Source organism: Cibotium barometz, chromosome 37 (genome assembly GCF_041138505.1).
Source record: "Cibotium barometz isolate CiBa-2024 chromosome 37, ASM4113850v1, whole genome shotgun sequence".
In the NCBI taxonomy this organism is placed as follows: Eukaryota; Viridiplantae; Streptophyta; class Polypodiopsida; order Cyatheales; family Cibotiaceae; genus Cibotium; species Cibotium barometz.
Genome location: NC_141082.1, coordinates 30,847,237 through 30,874,864, shown reverse-complemented (window position 1 = coordinate 30,874,864; position 27,628 = coordinate 30,847,237). Strand labels below are relative to the sequence as shown.

At 43.6% G+C, this 27,628-nt stretch overlaps 1 protein-coding gene across 5 annotated transcripts in view; it reads left to right on the top strand.

Moving 5' to 3' along the window:
• The window catches only part of LOC147617160 (catalytics), a 112,364-nt gene extending 90,194 nt beyond the window's left edge, over positions 1-22,170 (top strand). For 2 of the 5 annotated variants that reach the window (XM_086776764.1, XM_086776768.1), the window contains 9 exons: positions 4,921-5,077; positions 5,582-5,822; positions 6,500-6,741; positions 6,912-7,178; positions 8,046-8,156; positions 8,256-8,480; positions 20,910-21,113; positions 21,207-21,383; positions 21,836-22,170. In XM_086776764.1, the coding sequence (XP_086632890.1) occupies positions 4,921-5,077; positions 5,582-5,822; positions 6,500-6,741; positions 6,912-7,178; positions 8,046-8,156; positions 8,256-8,480; positions 20,910-21,113; positions 21,207-21,383; positions 21,836-22,069 (1,858 nt within the window). In that variant the 3' untranslated portion in view covers positions 22,070-22,170. Of the gene's footprint in view, positions 1-4,920; positions 5,078-5,581; positions 5,823-6,499; positions 6,742-6,911; positions 7,179-8,045; positions 8,157-8,255; positions 8,481-20,909; positions 21,114-21,206; positions 21,384-21,496; positions 21,592-21,835 lie in introns of all 5 variants that reach the window. The other 3 variants (XM_086776766.1, XM_086776765.1, XM_086776767.1) reach the window with 3 other exon arrangements.
• The last annotated feature ends 5,458 nt before the right edge of the window (positions 22,171-27,628 follow it).

Genomic DNA, 27,628 nt, shown 5'->3' with positions numbered 1-27,628 from the left:
TGGGGGGCCGAGGATGCTGTCCACATTGGAATGCGGAGGCCTGATCCAATGTTATTCCTCTCGGGCGTGGTGGGTGCGAGGTGGGTCCACGGGAGCCCTTGTATGGGTATCCTTCTGCTCTTGGGTCCGGAAGACGTTGGGGATGGTCTCTATGTTTGCGAAGCTCGAGCAGGAAGAGCCCTAGGCAACATTGGTTGGGGAAGTCAATGATCCTGGAAAGTGGGCCAAATCCCTCATGGAATAGACAATGAAACCCCCTGCGGATCTCATAGTATGCTGGGCAATGACATATGTAATGCTCCTTTGTCTCACATTAACGTCTTCAAAAGACCGCGACGATCTATGAGACCAAAATATGTTGTATCCATGGTTTACCATGATCTTAGTAAATAACGTAGAGGAAAAAGAACCCAAAACTAACCGCATCAGTTGCATACAAGGTAAGTAGTGGCTAACTGAGGTAGGGGCTGTACAATTCTAGAGATTGAGGCTCATGCCATGTTGGCATCCTAGAGAGTGGAGGCTGAACCTCCTGAACAACTATATTGTCAAATAGATTTTCCAACTCGTTCGATACCTCTTGTGCAGTTTTGTCGAAGTTGATGTGATGTATTAAATTGTCTGTAAGACCGGGACCAATATGGGCAAGTGCTTTGTCATTGCAGTCCACCCATGCCCTTTGACTTCTGGAGAGGTGGTCTCGAGAGCAGAGAAGGCTCAGGTGATTGGCAGTAGAGGCGATGAGGGCACAAGCTGTGTGGATGAGCAGACCACGGCGAGGAGAACACACAGGCGGAGCGGATCAGGTAAGGAAGGCGGACAACCGTGACGGCCAGGTGCAACAGGCTTCACATGTGCACAGTTCCAAGTGCAGCAGCTGATGAGATGGGAGATGGCCATGTGCAGGCAGCGGGTTGATGATACAGAGGGTTAACAGATCAGTACAGAACGGAGCCCATCATGCACACAAGTATAGGAAGCTGCTTTGGTACCATTTGTTTGTACAGAGGCTGCTAGGGTTTGTGGCAGGGCGGCTATGGAGGATGATACTCCATGAAAGTAGCGTGTGTGCAGTAGAGAGAGAGTGAAAGTACTAAATGAAATAATTAAGGTGAAAGAACAATTATGTTACACGGCTCACAAAGATGGATTTTATTGAATAGAAAATGATTGCAAGTACATGCCTTTTGTAGGCTAAAGGATAGCCTTATCTTTTGACATATTGGTAGGACACTTGTTAAACACAAGTGATACACACATGTGATGTTGACGCACGTTACACTTACACCTGAGTCGTAGTGAGTGTTCACACACACAGTAGCACACTTAGCCTTTAGAGGCTGTTCACACACACATGATGGGACAACTCATACGAGACTCTGAAATACCCAACACAATCCACATGGACATCTTGGTTCTTGGCATAGAACCTCTTGTTACCTAATAAGAGGTCCACTGTATCTAGATTCATAAGCAAAAAATCTTGACACTCAAAATAACCTTGTATCATGATAGTTAACTAGGACACTTGTCTATCCCACACTTGTCCATGCTGTGCCGCCAAATTCACCCGATGACGTGATCACTTGGGTGCATCAGTTCTCCCAAATTCTGCACTAACTTGGTATTAACGAGATTGTGAGTACTTCTGGGGTCAAAGAAGATGACCACACTCTTCCCCATGACCGATCCATACATAGGAATTAGGTCATTGGGACTGAAAATTGCGGAACTAAAGTTAGAATCAATGTAAGTACTATGATCTAACTCGAAAGGATCAAGAGAAGTAAACTTACGATTACCTTTAGCTTCAGTCACACCGCCTTAGTGCCACCCTTTGCCTACAAGCAAAATTTGTGAGTGTGGCCTTCTGGTTGGAATTGAAGCATTGGCCTTCTTTAATATTGTGATGTATTGGGTTTCTGTTGCATTCCACCAAGTCGAGGCTTTCCGTTTGAAGAAACCTTGTACCATCTGAACCTTCTAGGAATCCAGAAAAAAAAGAAACTCAAAGTGAGTATTCCATCTATTCAACCAAGAGTCCACATACTCTTGAGTTTTTTCCTCCTTGTCGCCCCCAAAAATATCAAGAGGAAAAGAAGGTGCTATCGATCTTGGGGTCATTTAAATATTCATAACAACATGTCGCACCAACTCAAGTTGTGCATGCACAAGCTCCAAATCCTCCTTAAGCTGATCAAATTCATCTTTTTCCACATACTCGACTTCACTAAACTTCACGTCGTCACTTGGATTGTCTTCGACATGGTCTACATCATCATCAAATTGTAAATCCACCATGGTGAGAAGAAATAGAGAAGAAAAAGTGTAGAGAATAGGGTGCTCCCGTGAAGAAGACGGGAAAAATAAATGTCGACAGTCGCAAGCCAGGACTGTTGCGGGTTGGTCCAAACTTGTCAGTGCTCCTCCACATTCTCCACAAGCGTCGAGCCAATGTGGAGAAAAGAGGAAGTGTTGGGTTCTTTTTATAGAGGAGCTGTGCGTTTTTGTCTAGTGTTGTTTTATAAATGAGACTCATGCTTTCGTACCCAAAAACGAGCATAATCTATCCACGTTTTTTCTAATACAAAAAAAACTTTGATGTGTTGCTTTTTTTATTTCTTTTGTGCCACGTCGATGCTAGCAAGCCTTTAAAAAACACTCGATCAACCATGCGCAAACCAAGGCCAAGCCTAGAAATGGGGTTTTTTTTGTTTTTTGTTTGTTTGTTTGTTTGTTTGTTTTTTTTTGGCCGCGGGGGGGGGGGGGGGGGGGGGGGGGGGGGGGGGGACACTTCAAGCGCACAGCCTCTTCTCCTCCCTCGGGACCAATCATAACTGTCATGACCCTGTGAATTTGTGCAGCATAAGTGTGAGCATGGTGGTCGGTGAGCAAGACATTTTTAATGTTCATACTTGGGGCAAGAGTTTTATTAAAGTAAACTTGGGACAAGGGTTTTATTAAAACAATCCCATGTGTGGAGGGGACAAGGGGACAAAGGTTCTCAAAACCTTTTGAAGGGAATCGTGGCCCTTTTTAGGGGAAGCCCACGTTATTTTTGGAACTCTCTTTTTTTTCTTTGGGAAAAAGGCGGCTGCAGCATATGTGGGGGCTGGCTTTTTCGTTGGGAAAGGCTGCTTGACTGGATGCACAGGACTGCACGCTGAATTGGCTCTCTGTCACACTCTTGTGAAGGGCGGGGCAGGAGACAGGCACACAGGCGACTGGCTGGTTATCGCCTTGGGCACCCAGTCGGACTGCAGCATTTGTGAGCAGGTACGGCTGCAGGAGACCGGCTGGATTGCAGGAGGCGGACTGGCAGGACAGAAGGTGCACAGTGCTGGGCATGCTATTGCCAATAGGTGGGCTGGACTGCAGGCCATTTCCACGCTTCTCTCTCTCTCTATCTCGTGGAAGACAGTGGACAGCAGGAAGAGTAAAAGGAAGGCGGTGGACTGCTACTGTGCAGAGGAAGCTGACTATTCTTTTCTCTCTCTTTTTACAGGCTTGTGGGCGGTGTCAGACGCACACGGGTTCAAACTCCTCTTTCTTCCGGCTCGTGGGTTGTTCGGGAGTGTCTCTCTTGGTCCCTTGTGAGAGGAGGGATTTGCAGCCTAAGAGGGCAGAAACATGAGTAAACTTAGCATGTTTTGGAAGAGATTACGAGCTGATGTATGGCTGTGTTTTTGGCTATGTGCATGGGCCAGTTTGATGCGTATTCAAGGCCTCATGGATGTACTATCTTGGTTGATTAGAGGTGAATAACAGTGTGGTGTTTTGGGACATGGGGCTGTGTGAAACCTCTATGCTAAGAGGTCTAGAGGACTAGTAGTTTGGACATGCATATGTAGAAGCCATGAATGGCCATGATGTATTCAATTAAACTCTTCCATTGAATGTGAATAAAGAAATACCGAAAGGGGCGCCGAGCTTTGGGACCAACAGGTGTCATTCTTCTTTTTGTGTAGGAGCACTCTAGCTCCCTTTTGTCTGTCTTATTTGCTGGACTACAACTGTGTTTGGGTGACTGCTAGTCTACCGCACTTTGGTTTCTACCAGAGGCCGGTTTCAATAACTCATGCAAACACAAACATCAACACCCTTTCCATGTGCAGCATGAATCATAAATTCAAAAGCGAGTCATACGAAGAATACTTGAATCTTGCGCGGACCTTTAGGAAAGCGGGCTGGAAAGCTTTCAGAACTTCGCTCCATGCACCATACCACCTTTCTCGTTGGTTTAAGATTGCTTTGATACCAACTGTCTCTCCAAGATCCCCTAAACACAACATAAACACATGGATAATCCAAATTAGTAACATCACACTTAGGCTTACCACCCAATTGTAGATCTGAGAACGCTGGATCACCCCCGAGCATAGGGGCCAAGGCTCCTATCCATACAAACCCAACCAAGGGGCCCTAGTGTCCCATACCACTATGACCCGTCCTAAAGGACCGATGGAAGGTTGTTTGAATAAATATGGACTGGCAAGAGTGGGTTAGCATTCTCATGGCCTAGGTACTGACATCATAGCACAAGGCTACAACAATACAATGACCCACTCCACCCATAACCCTAACTTACATAGCTTTTTCCAATATAAGGTATACCTATGTGATTATTCACTTATAACTCACTTATGAGTTTTTATTAGCCTTGAGCCTTATAATCAGGCTGCTTTCCTAATCTCTGGGCCCCCTAGCCCCCGGATTAGGTTGGCTAACCGTGTGGTTATATGTACAGTATGCATATAAATGTACGTGCATTTGTGCATATATATGTATCTACACACATGCGCTCAAAAACACGCGCACGCGCGCGCGCACGCACGCTTGTGTATATACAGCTATTTATGTATGTATGCAAGTATTTGGCGAATTCTTTCACTTGTTAAATAAATCTGATTTTTGTTTCAGACGCGTGAAGGAAGTTTGGGATACGAAGAAAGATGCACTTCGACAAAATGGAGAGCAGGTTGTGCAACAACTTGCTGAGGCAACAGCTGCAATTGCGTCGTCACCTGAACTTGCCCAAGGTTTTCCACAGCAAGCTGTCGAATTGTGCGCTAACCAGGTCAGCAAAAGAATGCTTATGAAATAAATCATTTTTCAACATATGTTTGTTAATGCATACACATTATTAAAGTGTAGTTGAGTGGTTAGGGGGCAAAGTCCCACAAAGGGGGAAAAATCCCTTTTGGGGACCATAATGGCTCTTTTACATGATGAATGTGTGTGTGTGTGTGTGGGGGGGGGGGGGGGGGGGGGGTGGTGGCTATGCATCGAGCTGGGTAGCTAGTTGTCCACATGCATGTGTGTTTGTGCACGCATGGGTGGGTGAACGGCCATGCATGTATGCTTGTACATTTATGGAATGCATCGAGCTGGGTAGCTGGTTGTGTACATGCATGCATATGTGTGCGTGTGGGTGGGTGGGTGGGTGAATGGCCTTGCATGTATGCATATACATTTATAGAATGCAGCCAATTGATCTCTCCAATAATCTGGGATATCATTAGCTGCTTTTGTTGAACCATTGCCCAAGGTTCAAATTTTCTCTCTTTTTCTTTTTTCCCAGCTTACCAAAGGTTATGACCCAAAGTTAGGTGGATTTGGAGGACCACCAAAGTTCCCTCGACCAGTGGAATTATATGTTGTTATGCGCCACTATAGGCGTTTAAATCAAGCAGGAAAAGAGGCGGCTGCGTCCAAGACCCTAGAGATGGCGTTACACACTCTTCACTGCATGGCAAAAGGAGGGATCCATGATCATGTCGGGGGTGGTTTTCACAGATACAGTGTGGATGAATACTGGCACGGTCTGTAACCACTACTATTATATAAATAAATAAGTGATTAAGTAAATACTCTCTCTCTCTCTCTCTCTCTCTCTCTCTCTCTCTCCATACAGGTACTCCGATTTGTCTCATAGGCTGAGTTCGGTCTTTTGGAAGACGTTAATAAAATCTTTCATTCTTTTCTTTCTTTCTCTCTCTCTCTCATCTCAGTCTCAGCTTGCTGACCCTAAGACCCGTTCGCTTGCTCATTCACTCTAAGAGCTCACTTATTCACTCAATGCTTACTCTTAGCACACACACACTCACTCTTATAACAATCTATAATATTTAAATAGCTAAAAATGAGAATGGGTTATAATGATAATATAGAATCATAAATAATGACATCTTGCAAAGCATAGTGCGTAAATTTTTTACTATATAATATGAAAACAAATATAGAAAATGTAAAAATATGTTGTATTTGTATAATGTGAAATACATTGCAATTCACATGATAGTAATAGATAAAATAAAATACAAAATTTACTGTATCCTATATAACAATGTGATATATATATCAAATAAATATATATATTTATATATAAAATACATGTCATATTTTACAAAAATATCACAGATTTTGTATAAAGCATATAATTATACTTAAGGCTTGTTTTTAAGCACTTAATCACCTCTTTGTTCTGAATTTTCAACAGTGCCCCATTTTGAGAAGATGCTGTATGATCAAGGGCAGCTAGTAAATGCTTACTTAGATGCTTTGTGCATCACAAAAAATCCGACTTATGCTTATGTGGCACGAGACATATTGGATTACTTGAAGAGAGACATGCTTCACCCTGAAGGTGGGATTTATTCAGCTGAAGATGCTGATAGTGCTGAGAAAGAGGGAGCAGCAAGAAAAAAAGAGGGTGCCTTTTATGTGTGGACCAGTCAGGAGGTAAGGGAAGCAGTTCCCTTGTTTTTCCTTAGCATTCTTCACACTCCATAACTTTATATACATTTTGTGCATGCGTGTGTTTGGGCCTGGCGGTGGGCGTGTGTGTGTGCATGAATGCATCTTGCAAACTTGTGTGTTTTTTTTGCTCAATGATTTCTTTCGGAATCAAGATCGAAGAGGTTCTGGGGAAGGAAAATGCAGAGCTTTTCATGACAAATTATTTCGTGAAACGCAATGGGAATTGTGATCTCTCACGGCTCAGTGATCCACATGGAGAGTTTGTTGGGAAGAATGCCCTTATTGAGCGCATTGGACTTGATGAGTTGTGCTCAAATTTCAATAAATCCCCAGATGAATGTGCTAAAATTCTAGGGTTTTGCCGTAAAGAGCTCTTCGATTACAGGTCAAGAAGGCCACGTCCGCACCTAGATGATAAGGTACGACTCCACTTGAAAGCTTTTAGGTCTCTACTCTTGGATTATTAATAGTTACTTGGTTTATTTTTAATCTGGATTAACGACATTTATATCTTTTTGTAGAGTTTTGTTTAATAATCAATTACATGAGATTGCACCTAATTATGTAACACTTACGACTCCATTGAAGTTCACTAGTATAATAGTTCATTAGTTGAAATTGTTCCTAAGTAGGGATTAACTTCAGCATTCCAGAGCTCACTAGTGGAATTGTTAATTACATGAATTTGAACCTAAGTAATCCCTCCTTCAAGATTAATCAACTTTAGTGCTCCAAGGCACTAATGTTATTGTTAATTACATGAGATTGCATGTAAATAAATTTGTCCTTAGGGATTAAACGAGTGTAATAGTCCATCACACAAGATTACACCTAATTGATCTTTCTTTAAGGATTAATTAACTTAAGCACTTCATTGGAACTTGCTATGGCTAGACTATGTAGTATGGCTAGATTGTAATAGTTTATCACACAAGATTGCACCTAATTGATCCTTTTTAAGGACTAATTAACTTAAGCACTTTATTGAAACTCACTATGGTTAGACTATGGTTAGATTGTAGGTCAGGGACATGCCAAGTGGTCATTTTTCCAAGTGATGGATTTGGTTTCTACTGTGCCCACATGAGATTGCACGTAATTAATCTCTCTCTAAGTATTATTTAACTCCAGCACTCCATTGAAACTCACTTGCACCTAATTGATCCCTTTTTAAGGATTAATTAAATTCAGCAATTCATTGAAACTCACTATGGTTAGTTTTCCAAGTTATGATTCTAGTGTCTGTTTTCCCAAATGGATTAGGTTTCCATCATGCCAACATGCAGGTCATAGTTGCATGGAACGGGCTTGCCATGTCGGCCTTTGCAAGGGCTTCTAGAATGTTGAGGGCGGAACCCAAAGGTTCTTCATACTATTTTCCAGTCACAGGATCTGATGTAAGAATCATCATGCTCATTATTTTTTATTTTTTTGCACCATGTTTTTTTTTCCATCAATTTTTAATAGGTGGAATATTTCCTTCCACCGCTGCACAGCTGCTTGACTGTTTGGACATTGCGGAGATGGCCGCAGCATTTTTAAAGGAGAAGCTCTTTGATGAGAACACAAAACAATTGAGACGGAGCTTCCGGCAGGGGCCCTCCATGGCCCCAGGTTTCTTGGACGACTATGCTTTCCTAATAGGGGGCCTTTTAGACCTGTTTGAAGCGGGAGGGCAAACAAAATGGCTCTCTTGGGCGCTTGAACTTCAAGATATTCAGGTAAACATGATTCATTCCAGTTTCCATAGAATTGTGCATTGTTCTTGGCCTCCCTTTGTGAAAGGAAGGCCTTAAGTCTTGTATTTGAATTTTGGCTTAGCAAAAAACATAAAAAAGTACCCCTTTGGCATCTCCCTTCCTCTCTTCCTTTTTTATCCGCTCACTAATTTTAGTGGCCTTATTACTCATTGGACGTATAGGACCCACGTAGTAAGTAAGCCTATTTTCTTTGGCTTTTTTATGTTTTTATTCTTATGTTTTTATCTTCAGTTTACATGGAACACTCTTGGTCTCAAAAATCCCATTGGTTAGACATGAAGGCTCCCCCCCACGTGGACCACAAACACCATTGTTCCCATTTATAAAGCAAGAGATCCCATGGATCCGAATAGTTACATGCTCATCATGATTGGCCATACAATGGCCAAGATTTATGGGGTAGTACTAGAGTTTGAGATCAGATTTCTAGCCTCTCAAGAGCATCAAGGCAAGCAGGCTTCAAGAAAAACCACTCCGCACTTGATCACATCTTTACCCTACGGGCCATCATAGAAGAGGCGAGGGCATGGAAACAACTTGCATATTTTTGCTTTGTGGATTTCCACAAAGCCTTTGACTATGTGCCTCGGTCCCACCTTAGAGAACTGCAAGAGCTCTAGTTTCCACCAGATATGATATGGGATGTGATGGCTTTATATAGGCAGTGACTGGCATAGTAAAGGCGCCTGGGGGCTCTTTGGGGATATTTGCAGAGTACTATCGGGGCCTTGGTCCCCCTTGTTGAGACAACTGCAACAGCTTCAGTTTCCACCAGATATGATATGGGGGTTGATGGCTTTATATAGGTAGTGACTGGCATAGTAAAGGCACCTGGGGGATCTTTGGGGAGTATTATTGGGGTCAAATCTTTGCCTCCCTTCTCCCCTTGAGATGATGACTGTTGGGTGGTGGATGACTATTGTTGGGGTTTGGATCTAGCTTGGATCTATTTGGGCTTACCTCCGTTCAACATCATTTCCTGATTCTGAGCAAGAGTGAGAGCCTTGTCATAGGACTGTGGCTCAAAATTACGTACAATAAACCTAATGTTAGTATCCAAACATCTAATGAACTGTTTCAATTTATCCTCCTTGGAGATACCTAGCTACTGTGCTGACGTGCTTGCTCTATGTCAGGAGGGGAGACCCATTTTGGGAGAGAACGCATCCTCAAGGTTGGTATATTGGGGAGGTAGAAACCATTTTTTTGAGATCGGACACGAAGGCGTTTCCCATACATATTGAGGAGCCCCTGTGATCGGGTTTGTATGTAGACTCAACCAATGCTGCCACTAGGTAACCGCCTCGCCGTGGAAAGGTGAGTTGCCGCTAGGTGGACGCGATCTTGAGGATCTGAAATCTTAGCCAATGGAAAATATGCTACAAATTGATGAATGAATTGCATGACTACAGCATGACCACACTTACCATCATACTTACTAAAGTTTGGTTGAGCTCGTATGACGATGGTGATTGGGGTGGTGGAAAAACTCAGTCCTTGGTATGCCAGTGTAGGGGGAAGAGACATCATGTTTGCCTGCATAGCGGCTACAATCAACTGTTGGTTCTGGAGTTGCATCGCTTCATGTTCAAGCCTTTCTCGGGTTGTTTGGTTTGCGTGTCTTTGTTCTTCTTCAGCCTTGCGTTTGGTATCCTTTCATCCTCACATTGAGCTTCTTTGGCCCATCGTTCTTCCGTCGTTCACACTTTTTTGTATTCTTGTCTTTACTTGTTTTGTTTTAGTGAATTAGTCATTTAAAGTTTGTTTTTGCTAATTAGTTATTAAAAATTTAGCTTGTTTGTTAGAAATTCTTTTGTTGTGGTTCAATAAAGAATTTGTTTGTGTGTATGTGGGCGTGTGTGGTTTAGTTATGTATTTGTCTATTTTTGCAAGTTATTATTACTATTATTTTTTCTCAGGTGTCTCTATTAAGCTTTTTTTTAATTTATTAAAAATTTTGTTTGTTTTTTGGTGATTTTCTTCCTTCTTTTAAAATTATTCATAAGTTCAGATTCATCTGGCCTTATGACGGTATATATATTTCTTTGGCCCGTCGTTCTTCCGCCTTTTTGGCATCTTCTTTTTGCCTTTGTTGCTCCATGATGAGGAACAATCTTTCCAATTCTAAGAGCTCTTTTGGCTTTCAGCTGCTTCCTTGGCTTTTTCAGCCGCCGCCTCAGCTTTATTTTTTTCTTTGGCCACTTCTTCACTAACAATCTATTTTGTTTCATGAAGTCTTCATTGCTTTGCGGAAGCGTTTTTGTAGTGGTGGTATCTCCTCTGTAGATCTCTCCTTCCATATCTTCTTTGTAGCTTTCTGCCGATGTCTCTCCTGACATTGTGGAGGCCTGGGTGGTTTTTCCTGACCGCAATTTTACCATCCACGGAATGCTCTCACTTTTGGGTAGCCAAATTGGTCACAACTTGCAGCTTCGATAGCAATGCATTATAGCAAAAGCCTTCATGCCTTAATCATAGCCCTTAAGCACCCTGTAGGAACATTAACAATAAACACATGAGAGAAGAGAGACAGATAGACTGGCTTTCAATGTGTATTATGTACATAGGAAAAGGTTAAATGTATGCTTGGTCATAGGCCTTCCCAAAAGGGCTACTGACTACTTATGACCAACCTTTGAAAGGGAGAAAGATCATCAATGAACTAACATGCTACTTCTTCATATAATCTTCTAGAATACTGGTTGGCACTGATGATGCTGTCAACCTATTTTGGATATCCATGACTGAGGAAAATGTAACATGAAATGCGATGCTTCTCATGTGTGGGGTCTTCATGTTGCTGACTGTCCATATGATGCTGCCGACTAGGTCTAACTGTTGCGTAACAAGGGATATGATCAAGAATTAGACATGGCACTACCTTGTGCACGTGATGGAAGCGTCCGTTGGAGCCTAGCCTCCTTACAACGGCTTCAAGAGAGTACCCTAGATACGTGTGGATTGTGGCCCAATTGGCTTTAGTCTGTATAGAGCTTAGTTCCATTGAGGAGTGGAGAGTGGAGTACAGATACCATGCTAAAGCCTAATTTTGGATACAAGTAGGTGACAAGGTCAGCCAAGATGTCTTTGTATCCGCACGTTGCGAGGCCTAGATGGATTCATAGTTGAGGATCCCCTTGGGTGTGAGCCATTGCCACAAATTTCTGCAGCTCTCTTCTCACGGGTGTCCCCCTATTCTCTCAGGTGTTGGATGTCTGTGAGGGGTGTGGCAACACACGAGAGAGGTGGTCCCCCCCGCTCTCTGGACTTTTCTATTGACACCCTTTACTTCAGAGAAGCTTGCAAAGGCTCTGAAAGCACTTCCCAGGGGCAAATGCCCCTGGGGAGGGGAGAAGATGGGCTTCCGGTTTCTTTATTTCTTTGGCATTGGGATCTCATGGAAGGCAGCTTTAAGATGAGATTATGACCACGGACTCCATGCTGGAGAGGCTGTCAAAGGGATTGATTCGTTTGATTACCAAGGAGGGTGGTGAAAGATTGGAGATTTGGTAGTGGAGGCCCATCACCCTCCTAGGGACTGCCTACAAAATCCTAGCCAAAGCCATGAGCCAACGACTGCAGCCTTTTCTCCCCGATTTGATTCATGGCACACAGGCGGGTTTCGTCTAGGATCAAAGCATTGTGAACATCATCTTCACTTTTTGGGAGGCGACCGCTTCGGCCAAGTTGAAGGAGCAGGATCTTATAGTTCTCCTTCTTGTTTATTAGAAGGCCTATGTCAGGGTGGACTCTTCTTCTCGAGGAATGGGTCCAAGGTGTTTCTGGGCTCTATTCGGCTTCTCACAGCGAGGTTCTCATTCAGGGAGCCAGAGACGACATATCCTTTCTTACAACCAGGTTCTCATTCACGGAGCCAGAGACGACAGATCCTTTCTCACTCGGTCCGACAGGGTTGTCCATTGGCACCTCTATTTTTGTGTGTTGCCAAGGCCATGTGCAGTTTTCTCTCCACTCAGGAGACAAGGCTTCAAGGGCTACATCTTCCCATCCGTGCGCTACGCAGGAGGTGCTTGATTCAAAGTTTGCCAATGACATAGCGGCATACCTATCCGGAGATGAGGGGGATCTCCAGAGATTCGTTGAGGCGATAGAGATCTTCTATCATAGATTAACTGGCACAAGTCATGTGGATTTTGGGTTGGCTGAGCGCCTGCCCTCACTTGGAGGCTACTTGAGGCTTTTGAGTGAATCTCAAGACTCCAGTTCATTATCTTGGATAGTTCGTTATTTTGGATGCCAGGTTAGTATGGATATTTCTTCGGAGTAGTAGCTAGCCCCTCTTCTTCTGAGTATTCAGAAAAAGCTGTTGTACTGGAGTTTAGCTTGGCTTTCCTTAGCTGGCCGGGTCGTGGTGGTGGCGAACCAGGTTCTTCTCGACACCATGTGGTACATTACCTCTTGTTGGGCCTTCTCTTGGGCTTGCATTGGTGATGTTCAGCGGTTGATGTGCAACTTTCTTTGGGCTAGTAGCGAATGGGAGGCCTGCCCGGGCCAAGGTGGCTTGGAGAGTGATCATTCAGCCACGACTCAAGGGGGGTTTGTGTTGGGTCAGACAAACAAGGCACAAAAGACTCAACAAGCCACAACCATCAACGCATGCCCACCAACACGGGCTCCCCCCACCTCAACATCCCCTCTGTCCACATACATGTGGGGGGATGGAATAGGACCCTTGAACCTTAGCGCATATGAACCCTTAGGACTCTTAACTTCATTAGCATATATGGGATAGGCCCCCTGCCATGTGGCAACTGGTGGCGTTTGTTCTTCCGATACCCGCCCTCGACACCAGCGGCCAGCTATGGCGATACACACCACCACCCGGCACCCAAACCTCCGTCAACAAGGCCTGCCTGCCAATCGCATCCGGCATGCCGGCCCCATCAACGGCCTCGCCAGCCAATCGCGCATCCGGCATGCCAGCCCACACTTGCTACATGCTATTTAGGCCAATTATCCTAGGCTTATACCCCGATACGGGATAGGGTCGGGCACCATAGCTAGCATACGTAGGGATTTCAAAAGGGTACTCAAGGCCATAATGGGGAGACACCTCCTCCCCCAAGGCTTAGCCTTGGAGGAGCTAGACATGGTGGCCTGCCACATGGGCATATACGTGGGGCTCACAGGGGAGGTTGCGGCCCCTCGCACGTGGGAGGCGTACCGTTCCGCACCTTCTGGGCCCACATCTTTTCTAAATGGGGAGATGATATACCCAAAAACCTTCTTAAAACCCTCCTTTACTCCGGCCTAAATGGGGCCAGCTTGAAAGGGGGAGGGTCCGTGCTCACTAAAGTGAGAGGGGCGTGTGGAAACCTGCCTGGTTACGAACAGGAAGCCTACATGCAGAGGGTTCTACGTCACCCTGTCCTCCGGGAACTGGCCTCTTTCTAGATTTCCCTAGGGTAGAGAGACAAGATCTACCTTCCCTCCCGCAAGCAGCTGTACTACGGCAAGGTCGGCAGCCAATACCAATATTTGCAGGTATTGCACACATGTCGAGAGAGCAAGACTTCATGAGGAGACGCAACCGCCCACGCAAGCATGAGCACCAACCTGCTCTGATACCACTGTTGGGTCGGACGGACAAGGTGCACAAGACTCAAAAAACCACAGTGATCAACGCATGCCCACCGACACAGGCTCCCCCCACCTCAGCATTCCCTCAGTCCACATAAATGTCGGGGGATGGAAGAGGACCCTTGAACCTTTGCGCATATGAACCCTTAGGACTCTTAACTTCATTAGCATATATGGGATAGGCCCCCTACCACGCGGCAGTTGGTGGGGTTTGTTCTTCCAATAGCTTGGGCATCATTGACCCCTCTATTCAAAGCCGCGTCCTTTAGGGCAAGTTGATAGTTCGTGGTCTTCTTTTGGGTGACGAGCTGTGGAAGGACCGACTCCTTGCCAAGATCTCCACTTGCATCCCGGTTTTGGGAGGAGAGTACGAGTTGGATTTTCATGGAGATGTGGGCTTGTGGCTTTAGCCCTGCATTTGAGGACAAATTTGCAGCCAGCCTCTTGCACGCTTGGGATCACCTCAGGCTGGCCCTTCAGTAGTCCACTCTAGTTGCATCCGAGGAGCACCTCCGTCAACCTTTGATTTGGAACCCCTTGGTCCGTTTGCCCAATGGTCACGTGTTGTCGCACGTATTGTGGGGAGTGGCTGGCCCCGATCCTAGAAAACCCCCAACCCACCCCCCCTTCCCTTCCCACCCCCCGCAGTGGTTGGGAGTGTTTACCAGGCATGTCATACTTGTGGCCGTTCATGGCGTCGATGAGAGCTCCGCCGTACTTCTCTATCGGACCACATGCCATACTTGAGAGAGCAGAGCCCCTTTCGGAGGATTTCAGTGGATGCACCTTGCAAGGGGTGAGGGTGATTGGTTTCCATGCACATAAATGGCACATAGACCCTCCACTGGCCAAGGCGGCCAGAGAGAGATTCTGGCAGTTATGGATTCAGGAGGGTCGCCCTCTCACATGACTCCAGTGGAACCTCGGGGAGTGGACATGGCATGATCCCTATGAGAGTGAGGAGGCTCCCATCACCCCTTTCTTTGCTTACACCACACGGCTAGGCTGCATGATTTATATGCCTGAGATTGAAGCCACTTCAGTACTAGCAAGGCACTAGCAGCCTTAGGGCTCCCTCACTTTCTCTCAGATTTCTGGGAGAGGTTGTGGGACAGTTCTCATCTGTGAAAGATCACTCTTTTTCTGTGCAGCTAGCGCACAGGAGCCTGGCGGTTGGCACTTCATAGGAGTTAGGGCAGTAGTTTGTTCGAGGTGTGGCCATCTCCAAGAGTCCGAGCGTCATTGCCTTTGGGACTACTTGAAGGCTCAACAGGTTTGGCAGCGGATTCTCTGCACTTTCACTATGGATTGGGCCCCCTCCCACATAGTTTCTTTGTCCCCTAAAACCGAGGCCACCATGGCATATGAGGAGGGTGGGGGACTTGCCTTGCAGGTCTCTCATCTTTGTATTTTGCAGTGCTAGTTCTAGCTCCATCCACTGATCATTGGACTCCTGGTTTCAGCTAGAGATGGGAGAGTTTCAATAGTATTGCGGCTTGGCACATTTGGAGAGCTTGCTCTAGCGATGCCATGGAGGGCACCCTCACCCTGTTAGCGGAGTCCATATGGAGTATCTGGCTTGATATCATTCATACCCTCTATGGAGAGTGGGGGAAGCTTCAGGGTGGCTCTGATTGTATGGGGAAGTGTTGCGAGGCTTTCATGAGGATTTGGGGTCATGGTGCCTTTCTGACTTATAGTGGTGGTGAGTCCACTTGGCACTATAGGCCACGTGTGTGGTTGCGCCCCCCCCCCCCCCCCCCCCCCCCCCCCCCCTCCCCCCCCCACCACACACACACCAAAAAAAAAAAAAACCACCTTATCACTCAGCAATGTGCATTGGTTGCTATCCGAGCAATTAGGGTTGGGTTTGATCAACTCCCGGAAAGCGAGAATTCGAATTCTCGCCTCGTCACACCACACCATCAAGTCAAAGTCCCCAGACATGACCTTCCGGAGAACCAAAAAATGCACTTACTGTAGAAAGCTTGGACAAGGGAATGGCCAAGGAGCAATTTGAAGATCATGTAACTTTGGTAGTAGAAGACGAAGGCGAAGATGTAGCAGAGACATCTATGACACACCGGATAAGATTCTCACAGTGATGAATGATCTTTCTCTTGATGATGAAGATTACGTGTGGGCTTTCTAACTATTCTTGTATGAGTCAAGGGCTCCATGTCCAGGATGTCCCCCGAAATCCTTGTTTACAACATATCCCTACTTAGATTCAAGGGGGATTACTTTGAGAAAATGATGTAGGAAGAACCATGTGTGGTCAAGCTCTTATATCAAGCCTGACATGAGAGTTTCAGGTGTTGGCACACTATGATCTTTTGTAACATGCGTTGCAGTCTAGAGTCCAAATTGTATTGGCTATTGAAGGTCTTCTCAAGCATCTCCACCTTTGGTCCGAAGGAGGGTGCGTTGGGTATTTCGAAGCTCTTATTGATGTGTGTGAACACTCCCTATTAGTGTGTGCGCTCACAAATACAACTAGTATGACTCCTTTTCAAGCCACTGCTTATGTTCTTCAACACAAGCTGGCATTAGCGGATCAATTAGTTCAAGAAATGTAAAACATTATTCTTCAAGTTCAAGATCAGATGATTTGGGTTCAGAAACAGTATCATCGAACAACTAATTGACATCACCAACATGATGAAGTTCAAGTAGGTGATATGGTTCTTTTGTTCGTCGCTCTTCATTATTGCTACAAGACAGTGAAATCAAACTTTTCAAAGTTAGGACCATGTTACTATGGTCCTTTTCTGATTGTTAAGAAGAATTCTTCCTTGAGTTATAGGTTGGATTTATTGCCTTCATATGGGAAAAAAATTCAACTTATCGTGGATCAAGAAATAGGTTTAAGGAGATTCTCCCTTGAGTTATAGGTTGGATTTATTGCTTTCATATGGGAAAAAATTCAACTTATTGTGGATCAAGAAATAGGTTCAAGGAGATTTGCCTATACCAGATGTTCCAGCTCATGTTCCCGAGATCGAAGATTAGCACACGATTCTAATTCTTGATGTTCGACAGTAAGAAACTTGACAGAGGATTGTTACAGACTTCTTGGTACTATGAAAAGATTTAATTGAGTCAGGTTCAACTTGGTAATGTAATGAAGTTCTACAACAATACTTGGAATTTTACCTTCGAGAGTTCTTTCAGCAACAATAGTCACGTATATAAACCTCGATCTTATTTTAAGCGGGAGGGAATGTCACGATTTGTGATTAATCTCTTTCTAATTCATCCTTAATCCTTGATTTACTGTAAGGACACCAGTGAAGGGTCACATCCCATCACATGGGTCGTCATCTAAGGGTCATATCTATTCGTCTAAAGATATAACTCTTCATTCAACAACCACACCTCTATGCTTGTATCCAACATTCAAATCAATAAACTATGAAGAAGGGTGTTTCTTCGTACTTGATTTTTGCATGTGATGTTATTGAACATGATTATGTGCCTATGGATTTACCTGATGCTAATGGTTGAACTTTTTAAGTAGTGTTTTGTTGAGCCATTGCTTGCTAGAATGTCACCAGCAAGGCCGGAAGACCATTTTAATGCGTTTTTGTCATCCTATTTATTCTTGGATCATATGCATCATTTTGGGTCTCATAGAAACTTTGGGTCTTTGGGTATTTTGTAGGCATTAATCTCTTTTGGAGAGAGGTACATTTCACATGCACTTTGCACTGTAGTGCATGGTGACAAGATGGCTCATCATCATCAATGCAACATTGTACATTATTAGTACCTTTTTAGGATGATAATTGTTGTACGCTGTGACCCCATTGTAATCCTTAGTCCAGGGTAAGTCAGGCACGAGCTACGTAGGTCTTTCTCAGCCTTAGACAGTCACTTAGTCAGTCCAAGTCCCTTAACCCACTTGAAGAGATGCATTCATGCATGTAGAGTCAGTAGAAGCCTTAGAGTTTGCATCAGGACATGTGTGCATTTATGCATAGCATTCATTCCATATGCATGTAGGCCATCTAGACCATTGCAAAAGCCTTCAGATATCATCTAGCAGCCATTAGTATTTATCCAATATTATTCCCATATTTTCAGCATTTATTGGGCATTTTTTACATCATTTATATATTTTTCTTGGACAAGTGCAGTCGGTCAGCCCTGTAGCCAGCCGACCAGCACCCCATGTCTATATAAATAGCTCAGCATATCATCCATTTATTCATTCAGATCATAATCAGCATTCAAGACCTCATCGCCTAGAGTATGACAGAATCCTCAAATTACGAATACTTCCACTGCATGTTACAGTACAACATCTATTGGGGCCTAATGTTTCTCTTGTGTTCCATGTTCCTCATATTCCATGATGAGGTTTTCATGGACAATTTGTATCACTCCAATGAGAGAGTTTTGATTTGTTCTATTTTACTTTCCGTTCCATGATGAGATATGCCATGGACATTATTGTATCACTTTTGCCTCATAGGCCCATTGGGTCTTTAGTAGACGCTTAATCTCTATCTCTCTCTCTACTGCTGCTTTGTGGATTTCCGCAAAGCATTTGACACGGTGCCACGAGAGAGACTCTTCCAGCGCCTACAGTCATTGGGGATCCCATCAGAGATGGTTTGGGGCATCTATGCTTTATATGAGCAAGTCCTCGGGCGCATACGATGCCTCCGGGGGCTATCTGATGTTATTGCTAGCACCATGGGTGTGAAGCAAGGATGCCCACTCTCTGCTACACTATTTGGGCTATACATCGATGAGGTGGCTGACTTCATTGGTCACGGTGGTGGGGACGGGGTAGACGTCTCAAGTACCACAGTCCACACTATGCTATATGCAGATGATATTATTCTGGTCTCTCAGTCGCAAATGGGACTACAGCACCATCTCCATGCACTCGATGACTTTTGCACACAAAGGGGGCTTACAATGAACCTTGGGAAAACCAAGGCCATGATTTTCCACACCTCAGGGCCGGTTCGACGACAGGCCATCTTCATACTAGCAAGAGGACAGGTAGAGGTGGTAGACTCATATGTGTACCTGGGGATTACATTTACGACTCTGCCAGGAAGATTTACTATGGCACAGGCAGCCAGGGATAGACTCACACGAGGGTATGTAGCTCTGGCCATGCTAGAGAGACAGTGTCACCAGGCACACTTCCAGGAGCCCCGCACGAAGGGGTGGTTGCTTGACACACTAGTCACCCCTACTTTGATGTATGCTGCAGCAGTATGGGCACGTGGGCTCGCCACCTCCACATGGTCTCAGATAGAGAGGCCTCAGATTCTCATGCTCTCACGGATGATCCGCAGCAAACCCTCCGTCCCACATGACATTGTCTGGACGGAGTTTACTGCACCTCCTATGCTAGTAGAGGCCCTCTTCCAAACGATCTGCTTCATACAGAGGATCAGAGATATGCCATCAGATCGACTCTCACATAGAGCTTTTGAGGCGTCCAGGCAGCTCGCAGAGAGTGGATATAGGAGATCATGGTATTCACAGATGATACAGTGGCTCACTCAGCATGGTCTTGACATAGATCACCTACCACCTTTCCAATATGATATGCATGCACCACACATCCAGCTCTCTCACAGTGAGAGGAACAGGATTTATGGCAGCGATACACTCAAAAGACTTGGATTACACCCAGTCAGCCTCTACTGTCGAAGATGCTATACTACAGAGATCAGTTTATGCGTATCTCAGCAGATGGATTCATACAGAGACCTGGATACATGGATGTGTACATGCCTCACAGTGCCCGAGTGGCGATTGGCCAGCTCAGAGTGCCATCACACCAGCTTGAGATTGAGGCAGGTAGGGTAGCATGGATCCCCAGAGCAGAGAGGATATGCAGTCTATGCCAAGAGGAGGTTGAGAGTGAGGAACATTATGTATGCAGATGCAGAGCATATAGTGTCATTAGAGAGAGATACACCACCATCTTTAGTGGACATCCCTCACTCTACCAGATCATGGAGTCCGCAGACTAGTGCAGATTTGGCCAGTTCGTGCTAGAGACACAGCGCCACAGAGAGATACTGCTACGGACTCATAACACAAGGAGAGGTGGGCGACAGCTCCAGCTCACTGATTTCTTCCAGAGATCTATCCCAGTGCCTACCTTGACACAAGAGGGGGTTACACTTCAGCGCGTTGCGGAACTTCGAGCTAGACGGAGACCGAGAGAACCAGGCTACCAGACTCGCAGACTACATCAGAGGGAGATCACAGAGATACAGTCTCGACATCAGCACCATATCCAGGAGCGGCTAGCTCACTTACACTCACACCCGGAGATCATGCTCCGAGGTATTTTTGCCTCGCCATTGCCTATGTATCACATATTACACCCCCATTATGGTACTGGTTGGAGCTAGACAGATCTGCATTGCATTCTTGTATACCCTACGCATATAGGTTGCATACTGAGCCTCTAGCAATAGTGCTCCATCCATCACACCCCCCCACTAGCTCAGTACTTTCATAGTTTATTTTATGTTCATTTTGTCCTTTTTTTTTTGGACATCCAGAAGACATTGACAATTGTACGTTGATTTGTCTCATAGGTCGAGTTCGGCCTCTAGTAGATGTTAATACAGCTTTCTTTCTTTCTTTCTCTCTCTCACACACACACACACACACACACACACACACACACACACACACACACACACGAAATTCTCTCATTTAAATACTTTTATGTTTGATGTTTTCCTGATTGCAAATTTGTCTGTTAAAAAAATGTCCCCATTGACATGGATAGTTGTTGTGCAGGATACCCTATTTTTGGACAAAGCGGGTGGAGGGTACTATAGTACCCCAGAGGGGGATCCTTCCATACTGTTCCGGGTGAAGGATGATTATGATGGAGCAGAGCCTTCACCAAATTCGGTCTCGGCAATCAACCTTATTCGCCTCTCGTTACTTGTATATGGTGATCAGGCTGAATATTTCCGCAGAACTGCAGAGCACTTATTGGTAAGCTAGAATACTGCCCATCCATGTGGAGTGGTTGTGATGGGCCCTTGTACTAATGGGCAAGGCATTTTGATGCTAAACTCTCTGAGGCAGGCTGTTTTTGAGACAAGGATGAAAGAGCTACCAGTGGCTGTTCCATTGATGTGTTGCGCAGCCGATTTGCTGGGTGTCCCAACCAAGCACCAAATTGTGATAGCTGGACCAAAGCGCTCGCCCAAGTTTCAAGATCTCCTCAGTGCATGCCATACATCGTATGACCCAGACAAAGTTGTGAGTTCATGCTTCCAATTCCTAGTTCCATTTTCTTAAGTTTTCATCATCCAAACTCTCTCCCCCCACCCCCCCTTTCCTTTTGTTCTTTTTGTGGAGTGCTGGCATGGCAGTCTACGCATCAAGCTCCTAGTTGAGAGATCTCGGGTTCAAGTCACATTCCTTGCAGCTCTGTATTATATGTGGTCTGCTGGCTTGGCTATGAATTGTAAGACTCATCTCTAGAGATACTACCCCTTTTCTCTTACTTCTCTGCACACTAAGGGTGAGTCACAAAATCCCCCCTCCTCCTCTCTCTCTCTCTCTCTCTCTCTCTCATGTGGACGTGCATGTGCATGCACATGCACACAGACTGCAAGCACGTATTTGCTCGAGAGATATTCCTGTTCAGTGAGGCAAGTTGCTTGCTTTTAACCACAAGTCTTGAACACACAATCTGTCATTTTTGGCAGATCATTCCCATTGATCCTAGCAGTACGGAGGATGGGGAGTTTTGGCTGGTGCACAACCCAGCAGTACTTTCAATGGCTCAGAAATGTCCAGCAGGCAAAGCCATGGCGTATGTTTGTCAGAATTTCACTTGCCATGCGCCTGTGGATGATCCAACTAGTCTTGTGCAGCTTCTTCAAAGTCCTTCAGCTCCAAAAATAACGAGTTTTAAATTGGGAAGTGGAATCAGGTCATGAGACGGTTTAAAGAATCGCCTGTGGTTTGATTTTGTCCAGGATTTTTGTCATGTATAGTATTCAAGTTTAATATAAATAAAATGTCATGTTTTCACTCTGTATCACATTATCAACTTAAGGCTGGTTACAGATACCTTTGCACCTGTCATTGGCGGGGCCCATCTTGGCCCAACCATCAATAGATTACCCATTCAACCCTCTGCCCTTGGCATGGTCATAGGGATATATCTGTAACCTGCCTACAGTCATCAAGCATCTGCTCTTTTAAAAGTGCTAAAATCAACAAATTTTTATGGTGTTTCCCTTTAAAGTGCTATGGTAATTATTTTTTAACCTCGTACATTCATATACGACTAAAGGGTGGGATTCTGGGCAACATTTTGTAAAAAGTACTTGTACTTCAATAATTTATCACCTTGAAAGAAACTTGAAGTTTAGTACACAGTGAACTTGTGGACCTATGTAAACACAAGCTTGGAACATAAAGTACATGTATATGCAATTGGAGAAGCGATTAACCTAACGATTATAGTTCCTATAGGGAAAAGCTTTACATTATTCGATTAAAGATGTGCTGGTAATATAGGGAAAAACTTTACATTATTACATTAAATATGTGCTGGTAATTTCACATATAGTTATCTTATCTAGGTTTTTTTTTTTTTTTTTTTTTGGTTGGAGAGGGGGGGGGGGGACATAAGGGTCCTCTTAATTAGTGTAGTGCACTTGTACATTTGATGACTTTGAGAGTGGTAATGCTTTGAAGAGCCCGTCTAGGTAGGTCTTGAGGCTTTGAAGACACCATCTAGGCGTGTTTGTGTTGTCACATGTGGTAGTCCCTCTGACGTTGATATGGATGGAGCCTCGAGTATACCCACATTAGGGCTAGGTCTGATTGACCCTTCATTGAGGGCATGATCACCTGGCTCACATTCAGCCAGTGCATAGTAAAGTGGATAATTTCTTGGAACATTCATGGGATGGATGGCCTCGCTTCCATGTCAAGAGGGGTTCTTCTCCGGGAGATTCAAAGCCCTTGCATCAGGGGCCTCAGTGGATATTCTATTGTGGCACAATGGCACCATTTATCACCAGGATGCTCCCATAGATGTGAGAAGATATGCATTAGAAATAAAGAGTATGCATCAGAAAAAGGAGGCCTAAGAAAAGATCCACTATTTGTACATCTTTTGCTTTCCTAGACTTAGGGTTTAATCTATCATCTGCCATTCTAACTATATATGCACTCTTCTTACCAATTCTTGGTGAGTTGTCTCCTACAACTAGGAGCAATCTTGAGTAGCCTTCTTAAGTTTATGGACAAGGAGACCACCTCTAGTTTTGTCCATGAATCAACACACTGTGTGGATCCACCAATTTCCCTGTCAATCATCCTTTAACTAATCGGTCAGAAAAGGGTACCACTTCTACGCGTATTTGTGGGTTTTGCAAAGGGATAGGTAAGATAGGATGATCTGAAGATTGTGCAGACTCTCTTGGTTCAATTTTGTGGCTTACATTTTTCTCCACACTTTCTTAGGCTTAGGTGTCACTTTCTCAACTAACTTATTTTGAAAAAAAGTTTCCATGAAATGCAAAGCTAATGCATCACATTAGGTTTGAGTTTCAAGGCCCTTAAAGAGGGAAAAATACACTCCATATTTTAATTTGTTAAAAAAAGAGGCCTCGGAGAAGAAAACTCAATGCAACACATCGGATTAGCGTATTAAGGGTCCCTTTGAAATAAAAACCTGATGTACATTATGGGATTTTTGTTTCAATAGCTCTTTTTATATAGGATAGTCAAAAACGAGCCTACTCAAAGCGTTATGGAACCCAAGCAATAACATCTACAAGCTTACAAAAGGCACCTTCAATGAGGCGGTGGGATTGCTAATAAATCTAGTGTGCTTCTCTTGCCATTTATCCAAGCAAAACATGCCAATACCTAGAAGGTTGTGGGTGGAAAGATCTTCAATCTCTTTCTCACGGTGAATTTATTAGTAATATTTATTGAGGTTTTATTAACCTTCACACTTTCTACAAACATTGGGCACCTATTGGCATTTACATAATATGAGTGCCATTTGATCACGTTAATCTTAATAATACATAATTTATAAACTTAGCTAATTTCACAAGATTTAATATATTATTCAATATGATACAATGATACCTAAATGCACTGTTAAATAAACCTTAATTTTATAAAGTTGGTTAATTTTACAAGATTTAATGAATTACATAAATGTATGTTATATAAACCCTAAATTTTATTACTCTTTTAAAAATATTTACTAAAGTTTTATTGAATTTTGAAAATTATATAAAAGATATGGTATCAGATTTTCTTGAACTACATATATTTATCCTTTTTTCATGATTTTTTCAGGGGAAGCTTTCCATGGAGTTCAGAAAACACATTAACAAAAGCATGATCAACATAATACAAAGCACTAAATTGGAGAAAGAAGTGGAGAATAAGCAACATTTTATTGCTTACAAACATTGATTACAAACCAATGGTTGTCTATCCACCTATGTGCTTCAAGTGAGGTTTGATGGTGATCTAGACAGACGCTAGGCGGAGAATTTCTTGCTTATAAGAGTGCCTAAACACAATGACGCTGATGATCAACTAAGGTTGTCAAACTAGTCTATATATAGTATCGAGGCTCAACATGGGCCACGTAAGGGTGGATCCATATTTTCTACTATCACAATCTCCTACCCAAATCTAAGTCACAAAATCTAGTCAAGGAATTGCTTAATTTTTGAGTGATGTCATACCCAATGGTACTTTAAAACCTGCACATCAGCCCTACTTTCTAGTGGTTCTCTCGAGGCCAATTTGAAAACATGCTAAGGACACCAACTGCAAAGTTGTCAGGCCATGTATTGTATAAAAAGATCAAACTCCCCAATAACTTTCTGTACTCCATATCCACAAGTGCAGAAAGACCAAACTCTCGAACAACTTTCTGTACTCCATATCCACAAGTGAAGAGGTATCTTCCATAGAAATCTTTGCATCAACCTCCATGGGAGTAACCACTAGCTTGTAGTCACAGCCAAATACCTGCATAATTTCTCTTGCATAGTTTGCTAAGAAATGAAGATTTTGTGTGACTCTTGCCAGACCTCAATCCCCAAATACCCCAAATAGAAATACATAAGCCCAAGGTCTGTCCTTTCAAACTATGAACTCAACATATATTGTATCATGCCAGATCTTCTCTTCATGGTCTCATCATAATGACATCATCCACCTATAGGAGGACAATGATCATGTACCTACATTACTTAAAGAAAATATACAAATTTGCATTTGAGAAGATTTAAAAAAGGCCAATACTTACAAATAAAGTATCTATATGTTGGTACCATGCTTGTGGGGCTCCTTCTAGAGTTTACATACTTGTTTTCTGATTCGGGTATGTCAAACCCAAGTGGTTGCACCGCATAAACATCCTCCTTGATATGGACATTTAGAAATGTTGACTACACATCCATTTGCAATACTTGCCACTTACCATCCACTTACCATGAGCAACCAATCTAGCTATGGGGGCGAGTGTCTCTTGAAAAATGAACCCTTTTCCACACAAGCCTTGCATTGTACTTATTTAATGTACCAACTTGGCCTTCCAAACCCACTTGGTGCCAATAACCTTCTATTTTACAAGATGATCCACAAGATCCTAAGTGTGTTTTTTCAAAAATTGAGTCATACTCTGATTGCATGGTCTCTCTCTAATTTAAATATACTAATACTTCCTCCAAGATGGTTGGCTCTTATACTTCCTAAGTGTTAGCCCGACCGATTATTGTGGATGCATGCTGTAAGTTGGCAATCGAATATGAAGATAATATGCTTGAATTGCCACTACATGAAGATGTCAAGGCAACTTCAGCAGCGACGACTTTGCGAGTTTTGAGTCACCAACATGACTGTGAATGAACTCAGTAATGCCATACTGGACAAATTGAAGGTGAAGGATGGAAGAGAAGCATCAGAGCATGGGCATGCTCATCTCTACCCTCGTAGAGATCTGGAATGGTGTTCTATGTGTAGAATGAATCACACCACCACTGAATGCCCTTAATTAAGAGTAAGGCCATTACTCTATTGCGCTCATTGTGTAAAATTAGAAAACCATGACACTTCCATGTGCAGGTATCCGAAATTCCAAACCGTAGCACAACTGCCAGCACCCAGAGCACCACTGGCCTTACCAGCATTACTAGTGCAAATCACTGCGACTGTAGGACAACCAAACTCATACCATTTACCTAGGGGGATGTTTCGAACACAAGACATGTCACCTCTGTCGCCACCTATTCTACTACCACAACCACCACAAGCTAAAATCAACCAAGTGCTGATTGAGGAGCCATCATCCAAGATGTAATTCTAAATCTAATAATAAGAAAACAATAACCAAAAACATATTTTCTACTATCACAATCTCCTACCCAAATCTGAGTCACAAAATTCAGTCAAGGAATTGCCTGATTTGTGAGGGATGTTATACCCAATGGTACTTTAAAACCTGCATATTAGCCATGTCTTCTAGTGGTTTTCTCGAGGCCAGTCTGAGAACATGCTAAGAACACCAACTGCAAAGTTATCAGGCCATGTATTGCACAAGAAGATCAAACTCCCCCCAACAACTTTCTGTACTCCTTCATATCCACAAGTGCAGAAAGACCAAACTCTCGAACAACTTTCTGTACTCCTCCATATCCACAAGTGAAGAGGTATCTTCCATAGAAAGCTTTGCATCAACCTCCATGGGAGTAACCACCACTGACTTGTAGTCACAGCCAAATACCTTCAGAATTTCTCTTGCATAGTTTGCTAAGAAATGAAGATTCTGTGTGACTCTTGCCAGACCTCAATCCCAAAATACCCCAAATAGAAATACATAAGCCCAAGGTGGTCTATCATTTCAAACTCTGAACTCAATATATCTTGTATCATGCCAGATCTTCTCTTCATGGTCTCATCATGACATCATCCACCTATAGGAGGACAATGATAATGTACCTACATTACTTAAAGAAAATATACAAAATTGCATTTAAGAGGATTAAAAAAAGGCCAATACTTACAAATAAAGTATCTATATGTTGGTACCATGCCTGTGGGGCTTGTTTCAGCTCATAGAATGCCTTCTAGAGTCTGAATACTTGTTTTTTGAATCGGGTATGTCAAACCCAAGTGGTTGCACCGCATAAACATCCTCCTTGATATGGACATTTAGAAATGTTGACTTCACATCCATTTGCAATACTTGCCACCATGAGCAACCAAGGCTAGTACTATAAGAATGGTGGGGTCAATCTAGCTATGGAGGCGAGTGTCTCTTAAAAATTGAACCCTTTTCCACAAGAGCCTTGCATTGTACTTATTTAATGTACCATCAAACTTGTACTTGGCCTTCCAAACCCGCTTGGTGCCAATAACCTTCTACTTTGCAGGATGATCCACAAGATCCTAAGTGTGTTTTTTCAAAAATTGAGTCATATTCTGACTACATAGTCTCTCTCTAATTT